Below are 12,677 nucleotides of genomic sequence, written 5' to 3' on the forward strand. Positions count from 1 at the left end.
CTGCCAGAGTGCCCAGCCACTGTCACTGACGCCAGAGTGTAGTCACTGCTCCCCGACTCGAGAGGGTAACTACTCCCTAACTCCAGAGAAAACAACAACTGCTTTTCCACCCCAGAGTGCCCAACAAGTGTCCCTGATGCCAGATTGCAGAGTCACTTCTCCCCAACACCTGAGTGCCGAGTTACTGCTCCCCAACTCCAGAGTGCAGAGCCACTGTCCCTGACGCTGGAGTACGCAGTAGCTGCTACCAAACTCCACACTCTTCACTGCTCTCCATCTCCAGAATGTGCAGTCACTCACTAACCCTGATACCGGACCTCACAGCCCCTGCTCCCTGACTCCAGCATGCACTGCTCTCCAAATCGAGTGCACAGAAACTCTCCCGGACGTCGGAGTGCACAGTCAATTTTTCTGACTCCAGAGTGTGCACTCCTCTCCAACTCCAAAGTTCACAGCTACTGATCTTCCACACCAGAGTGCCAAGCAAGCACACCAGACTGGGCAGTCACTGCTCCTCAACTCCAGAGTTCACAGCCACTGATCCTCAACTCCACAATGCAAAACAAGTACACTTTCGCCAGACTGGACAACCACTGCTCTCCAACTCCAGAGTGCACAACAAGCGACCTTGATGCCAGAGTGCACAGTTACTGCTCTCTAACTCTATACTGTACAGCCACTGCTCCACCACTCCAGAGTGCACTACCACTGCTCCCAACGCCAGAGTGCACAGTAAGTGCCCTTGATGACAGAGTGTACACTCACTGCTCCCTAACTCCACACTGTACAGACACTGCTCCACCACCACAGAGTGTACAGTCACTGGTAACCAACTTTAGAGTGAACAGCGACTGTCCCTGACACCAGACAGCACAGTACCCGCTCCCTGACTTCAGAGTGTACTGCTGTTGCCCCTAACTCTAGAGGTCGCAGTCACCCCCCATAAACACAAGGCGTGCAGCCAAGTCCCCCAACATCACACCACAGAGCCTCAGGTTCCAGGCTGCATACTGCACAACCAGGCTCATCATTCTAAAGTGACTTCAGACTATGCATCCACTTCAAGGTGCACAGTCTCAGCCCCACATCCACTATGCACAGTCACGGACTTCCCACGTTCAAAGTGTTTTGCCACACCCTCAAAGATTAGGATCCACCCCACAAAGTTTTTTCACCCAAACTTCAGCTTGCACAGGCCTAACTCCTGGATCCCCACAGCCACAGAGGTCTGACTTCAAAGTCGATTGTCAGAGCCCCCACCATAGCTCAAGCGAGGAACACAACTCCATGACTTCTAGGCACACAGGCCCAGCACTTGAAGCCCAAAGGCAAAGTGTCCAGATTTACATGCCAGCCTTTAGACCCTGCAGCTTAGAGAGTCTCTTGGCCCCAACATGCTAGAGTTTACCAGCAGAGGTAATTGTGGCTGTAATACAAGGCTCCTCCTGCCTTCGATTCCTGAGACTCTGACCAGGCCCCATTCCCACTCTCCATTAGCGCCGAGTGTACCCTCGCTACTGAAATTACAGTACTCACAGCTCTGCCGTTATCTTCTCTAAACACAGCCTGGTTCAGATACTCGAACAGTTTTGTCTTGATATGAAGAAGCACCTAGCACAGGAGAAAAAACACACCATCAGACCTTTGACAATGCCAGCAAACAGGAGACATTCAGATTACACTCTTCATGGTCAAGACATTGATTCATTGGGAGAGGATTCATTCTCAGAGTGAACATCACTAATCAGCCTGTAGTACAATATCTGTTTGATAATTTTGGGATATCTGGTCAGGGGTTGCAGTCAACTATTGCCACCATAGGTAACTGTTTAAAGTAATCCATCACTCTAGTACATGAGAAGCCAAGTTAAGCTCCACCATGTGCATTTTAAGGAGGATCGACCTGAGGCACGCATGTATCCTGGGCCATGTTGAAAGGTTCTGCAATAAAAGACGTTTGTGTGGTGGTACCTGGGCTTCATCACATACATTTATAAAAAATTCACGTTTCCAAGTGAACGGGGTTGGGAGTTCTTTGAAAGTTCATCCATAGAATGTTCCCTTTGGATAGTGGGTGTGGGTATCTGGATGCAAAGCTTTGGCACTTTGAGTTTTTGTTGGTGGCGAATCGGTCTAATGTGGGGATTCTGCACCGGTGGAAGTAATGCAGCAGTAACGGAGTGTGTATTTCCCAGTTGTGAACTTGCTGCTGTATCCTGCTGAGCAGGTACACAATGGGGGGTTTCTGGCTTGGTATGTATTGTGTGCTTTCCCATTTCCATGTGGTCTGCACTAGCTGTGACAGTTGTATGGAATGGGGCCCCTCAGTTTCAGAATGTAAAACATTCCAGTCATATTGTCTGATGGTAGAAGGACATTTTTCCCTGTTTGTTAGGTATGCTTTGTGAGCCATATAGATGGCTAAAAGCTCCAGTATGTTGATTTGCAGTGTTTATTGTTGTGAGCTCCAGTGTCTCTGAACCACAATGTCCTTCATATGAGCACCCCACCCCATGACTGACACATCAGTTGTGATTGTTACTTGTGGGATCAGGTCCTTGAAGGCTCCTCCTTTCATATGTTCAAGGTGTTCCACCATTGTAGTGCCTGAAGGACCTTGGGTGAAACCAACACTAGATCGTCCATTTTCCCCCCGCTTGTGACCATTGCGATGCTAAACACTCTTGGAGACGTCTCATGTGTAGTCGTGCATGTGGCACAATTGCTATACATGATGCCATCATCCCAAGTAGGCGCATCACTGTTTTGACTGGTAGGTGACGATGTGGCTGAAATAGATACAGTTGGTTCTGGAGATTGAGAATCCTTTGCGGAGTGGGGTAAGCCTTTGGCGTGCCTTTGGTGCGTCCGCGCTGGCAGGCACATTAAATAATGTGTCCAGAGACTAGAGCGCTAAGTGCGTAGGATGGTCTCACTCCCAGGAGGGCTCTGTGCACCTTAACCCAGACACAGATTGGGTGGGGACAGGCAACCAGAACAAGATCCCAGCAGAACAGGGCACGCCTAGTGTAAAGATAGCAAGAGACTCCGAACCGCAGGTGAGGCTGGGGGAGAACAGGCTACTATCAGGACCGAGGTCTGGAGCAAAGTAAAATAATTAAAAGTTCAGCTGGGCAGAACAGTATTTAATATGACCTGATTGTAATTCTAAGTAGTAACATGAAAGCATTAATGTCTAACAGGCACTCAAAACATGATCAACCTACTACATCAATTAGGCTTCACTATCAATGCGACAAAATCGCATCTCCAACCACTCCAAATACAACCATACCTAGGAGCCATACTCAATTCAGTATCTGGAACAGCTTACCCCACTCCGCAAAGGATTCTCAATCTCCAGAACCAACTGTATCTATTTCAGCCACATCGTCACCTACCAGTCAAAATAGTGATGCGCCTACTAGGGATGATGGAATCATGCATAGCAATTGTGCCACATGCATGAGACCTCTCCAAGAATGTTTAGCATCGCAATTGTCACAAGCGGGGGGAACATGGACGACACGTCCGGACAGCGCCCAGCGCCAGACAAGCTGCCCAAATCACATTAGGTTTCTCTTATTCAAGAGAATTTCTTCTTACACTAAATAACATGTGTAATAAATGCTAAAATCAATTAGATATTAATAAATTTGTTGTAAAGACTGTACAATCACTCTTAAACCTGTGCAGAAATCCCCTTTCAGTAATAGAATGACTTCGTACCACTTACTAGGAGGGCTTATTAACGCCAGATCACTGTGTATACATGCACAAAACGTTTTCGATTTGATCCTAGACCATAATCTTGACTGTCTTTTTGTAACAGAAACGTGGCTCAAAGTTTGGTGTAATCCTGATATTGTCTGCGCTCTCCCCCCGGGCTACCACATTCACAGACAGGACAGATCAGAACAACGGGGAGGGGGGATTGCGATAATCTATTGCAGCACATTGAAATGCTCTACCTTTGAATTTGAAGGCCTCAAAGGTGCTGAGAGTATTGGTTTCTGCCTTAATTTAGATGATTCCTTTTCTTTCGCTGGAACTCGGCTATACTGCCATTCAGGCTGGCACCTGGATTTCTTGAACAGCATAGGAGATATCCTAAGCACACTCATTCTTAGATTCTCTTATTTCACTCTGTTGGGGGACTTTAATCTCCATTTAAATGTGCCAAATGATCAGGGAGTAACGAACTTCTTAGAAATCAGAGAAACCATAGGCCTATACTTGCAAATATTCACCCCCGCCCACAATGCAGGTCACACCCTCGTTGGCATATGCTCGAATCTCACTACCTTTACAGTTAATACCCCAAACAGTCTAACTTGGTCTGACCACAAGTTTATACCCCTTGAAATTAGGCGCCCTCGCACAAATTTTCCTATAATCCTCATTTCCAACACCCAAAAATCTATGCGCAAATGGAAATACATGGCAGCCTCCCCTGATCTGAGCATAGAAGCATCTGCTTGCAAACCCAGGCTGTTGGGTAATCCTTCAACTGATAACCAACACTTTAATCAATGGATGTCCACTCTCAGGGATAATTTTGCTCCCTCTACCCCACTGAGCAACCATTCGCACTAAAAACCCTCCTCTCCCTGGTACACCCAAAAACTGAGAGAACTTCATAGCCACTGCAGGAAATTAGAACACTGAAGGCGAAAAAGTTACAAACAGGAAGAATTAACTGTGTTTAAAGGGGCCCTCAAAAACTACTACCAACAAATCAAAGCAGAAAATACATATTACTTCACTAACTTACTCAAACTAGCCAACTCACACCAAAAACTATTTTTAAAATAGTTAACTAATTTACTAATCCAATAATTCTCCAGCAACATATTCCGCCATCCCACTCTCTTTGCGACCACATTGCTGATTTTTGCAAACAGAAAGTCCAATCCCTACAAAAATATTTCACAGTGCCTCCCATCTCACTCTCAGAGGCTCCTTCAATCTCAAGAGTGGATGGACTGACCCTTCAAGCTTTTCGAATGATTAACCTTGAACAATCCCGCTAGGCCATTCTTGCTTGTAAATCAAGATCTCCTTTTGACCCTTGTCCCCCTCAGGTTATGCATGCCATTATAGACATCATACACCCACTTAATAACATTATAATAAATGCCTCACTCTCACAAGCAGTAGTACTGAACAAGTGGAAAATTGCTCTAGTCAAACCGCTCCAGAAAAAACATCTAGCTGACCCTACTACCCTCACCAATCTTCAGCCTGTCTCTCTGCTTCCCTGCCTTAGTAAAATCACGGAAAACATTGTCAACTTTCAACTTACGTCCTAGGAGAGGCGAACATTTTACATCTGAATCAATCTGGCTTTAGGCCTCAGCACTCAAGAGAATCAGCATTAATGTATACCGCAGAAGCCCTTAAATCTGCCTTAGACCAGGGGAAAAATGCGGTGCTGATCCTATTAGATCTATCAGCCGCGTTAGACACGGTTTCTCATGACATCCTAATCAACCGTCTCAAATCTTACAGCATTGCGCATCTTGCTTTAACTTGGCTAAAATCCTTTCTACACAATCGTAGACAAGTTGTCACTTCAGCCAGTATCAATCAGTCAAAAAACTTGTGCCTTTTGGGGTCCCACTGGGCTCCATTCTCAGCCCAGTGCTCTTTAATACATACATGGCCCCTCTCATTAGCTTGATATCGTCTTTTAACATTGAGACAATCTCTTATGCAGACAATACTCAGCTAATTCTGGTACTAGAGGAACAATCCACACTTTCCGAAGAAAATCTGCAACTGCGTCTCACAGCAGTATTCCATTGGATGAAAGTTAATCCCCTCAAATGTAACTCAGAAAAAAACAGAAATTATGCCTTTAGGGAAATCCAAAACTTTATCCCCAAGCCTATGGTGGTCATTAGACAAACAATTCCCCGCCCCTCAAAACTGTGAAGGTAGTAAAGAACTTGGGGGTGAAATTCTACTCAGTACTCTCCTTCCGCCAACAAGCTCGAACAGTGGCAGGAACTTGCATTCAACTGATAAAGTTCCTCCAAATTTGTTTTAATCTCATCGCTTGCATGGCTAGAAAGGCAGCTGCAGTGGCCCTAATCACTTCTAGACTTGACTACTGTAACATCCTCTAAGCAGGGACCAATAAGTCAGTATTAAACAAACTGCAGATGGTCCAACATGCAGCTGGATAGCTAGTCTTAAAATCGCCCAGATGGTCTTCTGCCTCAGCTGCCCTTAATGCGCCCCTTAGTTGCCCATCCAGAAAAGAGTCCTCTTTAAAATCCTAATAATCACCTTTAACTCTTCAGGCCCCCACTATTTCCGAGCCAGGTTTTCCCACTATGTGCCAAATCGCACTCTTAGATCTTCCACTGCAAATCAACTGAAGCCCCCGAATTTTAGGTGCACAACAAAGGGTGGGAAATCATTTGCATGGCTGTGGACCAATGCATGGAATTTGCTCCCGAACCAGCTTCGTCGTACTCAAACAGAAACCGGGTTCAGAAAGGCTCTGAAAGCCTGGCTCTTTTCTGCTAAGTGCCAAGTAACTCTCCGTAGCGCTTGGCTGCCAAGGTGCGCTTGCACTCGAGGCTATTCCTATTGCGGCCATTTTAATCGCACTGGTGTTGTTGTTGTTTAGCCTCCCTGACCTCAGCCCCTCCCCGCTCCCGCCTCCCAGCTGACCCCCCCTCGCCCCTCCCCTTCCCACTATCCATATATGACAGATGCACTTGCGCGCAGCGTTCACGTGCAGCGAACGTGCCCAATCCGCGCCGAAGGTGCGCCAAAGGTAAGCCCGTCTACGCCCGTCCGCGCCTGGACCGCGCCCAGCGCCAGAGCCCCTGGTCCTCGTAATGTCCACCCCTCCCGCATTACTTACGATGCCACCACCCTCCTAGCCCTTAACCCCGGCCGTTCCCCTAACTGCGTCCAAGCCGCTCCTGGCCACACCCATGGACCCTTTTCCTGCAACTCCTGCAAGTTTGACGGCACCAAGAACAACTCCTCATCTACGAACACACAACAGTTATCCGACCCCAACCACCTACATTGCATCCTGCTCAACACCCGCTCGGTCCACAGGCACGCCATTGACCTCTGGAATCTACTAGACACCATCTCTCCGGACGTCGCCTTCCTAACAGAAACATGGATGAACGCCACATCAGCCCCAGACATCACCATTGCCATCCCGGAAGGCTATAAGATCATCCGCAAGGACCGTACCGGCCACACAGGAGGAGGCATCGCTATCGTCCATAAGAAATCCATCCGCATCTCAACCAGCTCAGACGTCAATCTCGCCAACTCTGAACACCTTCACTTCCAGATCCACATCGACCCCAAGACCACACTCCGAGGCACCCTCCTTTACAGGCCACCAGGACCCCGCGCACAATTTAGTGAAGACATCACGGACTTCATCACTCCACACGCGCTCCCCTCCGAGGATTACATCCTTTTGGGAGACCTCAACTTTCACCTTGAAAAGAACAACGACCGCAACACCACCACCCTTTTGGACAACCTCGCCAACCTCGGACTTAAACAACTTGTCACTACCCCCACCCACATCGCAGGTCACACACTCGACCCTATCTTCACCTCCAGCAAACATGTCTCCTTCAGCCACACCACAGCTCTCCTTTGGACTGACCACAGCTGCGTTCACTTTACCTACAACAAGCCCACATCCAACAACCACCCCCAACCCACTCTGCAAAGAAACTGAAACAAAATCACCATCGACCAGATCTCCTCATCGCTTCTTCAAAACCCCCCAGCCCACTTCTCAAACCCAGACCAAGCAGCCACCAACCTCACCCAATGGTTATCCAACAGCACCGACATCCTAGCACCACTGAAAAAACGACAAATCAAACTAGGCAGCAAGAAGGCCTCCTGGTTCAACGATGATCTTAAGAAATCCAAGAAACTCTGTCGCTCCCTTGAGAAGGCCTGGAAAAAAGACCCAACCACCAGCACCAAGGACGCCTTCAAAAACGCCACCCGCTTACACCACCAACTGATCCGGAATGCCAAGAAAACCGCTTTCAAGGACCGACTAGATAACAACGCCCACAACAGCAAGGAATTATTCAACATCGTCAAGGAATTTACCAACCCCTCGGCCAACTCCAACGACATCACCCCCTCTCAAGCCCTCTGCGACTCCCTAGCCTCATTCTTCCACAACAAAATTGCAGACAACCACAATAGCTTCGACAACCGACCCGAAGACCAACCCAACCAACCCCCTGCAGGACCCCCACCCCCCCTGAACATCCTCAATGACTGGAAGCCAATCTCCACTGAGGACACCATCCGTCTGATGAACTCTATCCACTCAGGATCCCCCACAGACCCATGCCCTCACCACATCTTTAACAAAGCAGACTCCATTATAGCACCGCACCTCCGAGACGTCATCAACTGCTCCCTCAACTCCGCAACCTTCCCGGAAAGCTGGAAACATGCCGAACTCAGCGCCCTCCTGAAGAAACCCACAGCTGACCCCACCGAACTCAAAAACTACCGCCCTATCTCACTCCTTCCATTCCCGGCCAAAGTCATCGAGAAAGCGGTCAACAACCAGCTCGCCGCATTCCTCGAAACCAACAAATCCCTCGACTCCTCACAATCCGGCTTCCGAGCCAAGCACAGCACTGAAACCGCCCTCATCGCAGCAACAGACGACATTCGAACTCTACTGGACAATGGAGACACAGTCGCCCTCATCCTCCTCGACCTCTCCGCAGCCTTCGACACGGTCTGTCATAGCACCCTTTTACAACGCCTCAAAAACGTCGGAATCCAAGGAAAAGCACTGGAATGGATCACCTCGTTCCTCACCGGAAGAACCCAGAGAGTCCGCCTTCCACCATTCAAGTCAGAGGCCACTGAAGTCATCTGCGGCGTACCACAAGGATCCTCACTCAGCCCCACCCTCTTCAACGTATACATGAGCCCCCTCGCGGCCATCGCACGCCAACACAACCTCAACATCATCTCCTACGCCGACGACACTCAACTGATCCTATCACTCACCAGAGACCCTAACACTGCCAAAACCAACCTGCATGAAGGTATGAAAGAAGTAGCCGAATGGATGAAGCACAGCCGTCTGAAACTGAACTCAGACAAAACAGAAGTCCTCATCCTAGGCACCTCCCCCTCCGCCTGGGATGACTCTTGGTGGCCAGAGGCCCTTGGAAAAGCACCCATCTCGACGGACCACGCACGGAACCTGGGCGTCATCCTGGATTCCTCACTCTCGATGAACAGACAAGTCAACGCCGTTTCTTCATCTTGCTTCAACATTCTTCGCATGCTCAAAAAAACATTTCGCTGGATCCCCACCGAAACTAGAAAAACGGTCACCCACGCTCTGGTCACGAGCCGACTGGACTACGGAAACACCCTCTACGCCGGTACCACCGCAAAACTCCAGAAAAAACTCCAACGCATCCAGAACGCTTCAGCTAGACTCATATTAGACATCCCGCGTAACGAACACATCTCTGGTCACCTGAGAAACCTCCACTGGCTCCCCGTCAACAAGAGGATTACTTTCCGGCTCCTGACCCACGCACACAAAGCACTCTACGAAATCGGACCCGAATGCCTCAACACACGACTGTCCTTCTACACCCCCTCTCGCCAGCTACGATCCTCCAACCAAGCCCATGCCACTGTACCTCGCATCAACAAAACCACCATGGGAGGCAGATCCTTCTCCTACCTGGCAGCTAAAACCTGGAACTCACTTCCTACTCACCTTCGCCTTACTCAGAACCACCTAGCATTCAGAAAGCAACTTAAAACGTGGATATTTGACAAGTAATTCCCCACCCCTCTTCAAGCGCCTTGAGACCCTCTGGGTATGTAGCGCGCTATATAAATTTAATGACTTGACTTGACTTGACTTTATAAGTTCGATATAACATTACATCAAATCTGGCTTTGGTTGGACTCTTTTTAAGCCAATCGTCTAGATAGGGAAAGACATGTATGTTTTCTCTTCGTAATATCACTGCTAATACAGCTAAACATTTTGTGAACATCCTTGGGGCTATTGTCACCCCAGATGGTAGGACCTTGAATTGATAATGACGTCCACTTACTACAAACCGTAGGTTTCTGCGGTGCATCAGGTGGATTGGAATGTGGAAGTAAGCGCCCTTCAGGTTTAATGCAGTCATGAAGTAGCCTTTTTGTAGTAGTGGTGTCAAATCTTGCAATTTGACCATATGGAGATGTTCGGATATTATGTAGTGATTGAGTGGGCGCAGGTCTAGAATGGGCCGTAGTGAGCCATCTTGCTTTGGTATGAGGAAATAAAGGGAGTAGACTCCGTTGGTTTGATGCTGTGGGACTAGTTATATGGCCCCTTTTAGTAGTAACGCCTTTACTTCTTCCTTTAGCAGATGTAGATGCTGTGGATTTAACACCTGACGTTTTGGTGGGATATTTGGTGGCTCTTGAGTTAGTACTAGGCAATATCCCTTCCTGATTATTTGTAGTCCCATTAGACTGATGTGATGTCTGGCCACAACTGGTGGAATTGTTGGAGCCTTCCCCGACAAGTGTTTTGTGCTCTAGGGATGTGTGGACAAGTCATTTACTTGCTGGTGTGGAGGTGCCCTTGTTGGGGTACCTCTACCTGGGCCTCTATTTTTGTAGCCTCCTCAATAGTATCCACGGCCTTGCTGTGGTACTGTTGTTGCTGGCGCTGATATTTGGTTGTTTCTGGGGCAGACACTTTTGCTGCCCCTCGCCCACGGTAATGCCAAAAGGGCTGTTATTTCTGAGGTGCTGTCTGTAAGGCACCCACAAACTTGGCTGTGTAGGTGTCCTTCTTTATTTTCTCTAGCTGTGTGTCCACAGCGGGCCCAAAGAGGTTTTCTACATCGAATGGGATGGTGACAATATGCTGCTGCACCTCGGGTTTTAACACAGATGTGCATAGCCACGCTTGTCTACGGAGCATGATAGATGTATTGATGTCGCTTGCAGCAGTGTCAGCTCCATTTAATGCACATTTTATGGTTGTATTTGATATCTGCCTCCCCCTATATAGCTCGTCTTCCCCTCGTTTTCTGTATTCATCTGGGAGATGTTGCATCAGGTCTTGTATTTCGTACCTGGCAGCCCTATTGTATCGGGAGAGTAGGCTAACTGAATTTGCGATCTTCCATGGCTTGCGTGCCTTGCTGCTACTCTTTTGCTGCTGCGTCAATCTGTTTACTTTCTTTGTCTGGAGCAGGCGCCTCTCCAGTATTGTGCTGCAGCTCTATTCTGGCAGTGGTGACAACACACAAGTCTCCCGTGGGATGCCCCCGTATGTAAATAGGGTCAGTTGGAGATGGCCTATATTCCATCTCTATGTGAGCAGTTAGAATCTGGCTTTGACTGGGTCCTTGATGATCTCTTTGGATACGTTGGTGATGGACAAGTCATTAGCAGATATTGAATTGTGTGCAAAAGTGTTTTCACAAGGAAATCAGTTGGCTCCTCTGTAGTGCACATATGGAGTTTGTGGTACTCTGCCGCTCTTTGGATGACACTGTGGTATAAAGATGTGTCATCTCGTGGTGGCGCCTTAGTAGGTACTGAAGGCTCCATGTTTCAGTCTGGCAGGACCACATCATAATCAGCCCATGGGTCAGTAGTATGGTGGATGTCACGTGTTCCTGGGAAATCTGCGTCCTGTATCTCTCCCTCTTCTTGTAGGGAGGGCAAGTGAGTTTGTGGTGACTCTGAGGGTCTGAAAGTAATTGGTCTCGTGGCCGCGTGCTCCTGTGTCACCTTTTTTGGTGGAGGCAAAGGCAAGGACTGTTCCTGTCTCTTGGCATTTCTTTACATTATTCCTCTATAAATTGTTGCAATCCATCAAAGACAATGCCTTGTTCTTCACTGGTCTTTGTGTATGAATCTTTTCTTTGGAACCAATGGTGTGTCCTCAGAAACTTTGTGTGGCTTTGGCACCCCTGAGGTGTGACATTTCTTCTGGCCAGAAGAGTGTGCATGCTATTTCATTCCGAGACGCTTGACCTTGAGCGTTTCTTCAGATGCGATGATTTTCTTGGGGTCACAGCTTGCTTGTCATCCTTCCGTACTGGTGGATCTGCCAGGGCCAACTTATGCTTTGGCGTCAATGGATCAGTCTGTGTCGACTTATGCTTTGGTGGCAGCATAGTGCCAGAGCCGTCCCAGTGCTGTGGCCTTGCTGCCCAAACGGGATCTAGAACGTTTTCGTCCCTTCTCGGCTCCAAGGTGATCCTGCAGTCTGAGGGCTGTGGCGCACTATGGTGTGGCAGAGTTCGTGGTGGTGAGTGCAAGATCTTCGTTGCACTTGAGTCAACAGTACTCTTGGTACATGGCATTGTCTTGGTTCTCAGCTCAGATATGGGGATCAGTGTCTGCAATGTGGGCCTATCGACATGCACCGGAGCATGTTCGTCCCCAGAGGATGAATCGGAAGCGACGTAGTGGGGGCTGGTGTTGACCACCCCACCGCCTACCTGAGCACTTGCTAGAACATTCCGCCTCAGCCACCAGTTCCATAGTGTCTGCCAGGCGTCAATCCCTACGGGTCCAAAGTGTCTTTTTGCTTTTTGACAATGAACAAGTCGCACACTCGCCTTCTTTGTGCCCTGGATATAGGTACGAATTAC

General features: G+C 48.4%; 1 protein-coding gene across 1 annotated transcript in view; it reads right to left on the reverse strand.

Annotated features, from left to right (window-relative positions):
• The window catches only part of LOC147683120 (inositol polyphosphate-5-phosphatase A-like), a 419,584-nt gene that overhangs the window by 28,354 nt on the left and 378,553 nt on the right, over nucleotides 1–12,677 (reverse strand). Inside the window, exon 11 of the mRNA XM_086943599.1 lies at nucleotides 1,537–1,611. Within this exon, the coding sequence (XP_086799725.1) occupies nucleotides 1,537–1,611 (75 nt within the window). The remainder of the gene's footprint in view (nucleotides 1–1,536; nucleotides 1,612–12,677) is intronic.

Source organism: Lissotriton vulgaris, chromosome 11 (genome assembly GCF_964263255.1).
Source record: "Lissotriton vulgaris chromosome 11, aLisVul1.2, whole genome shotgun sequence".
Classification (NCBI taxonomy): domain Eukaryota; kingdom Metazoa; phylum Chordata; class Amphibia; order Caudata; family Salamandridae; genus Lissotriton; species Lissotriton vulgaris.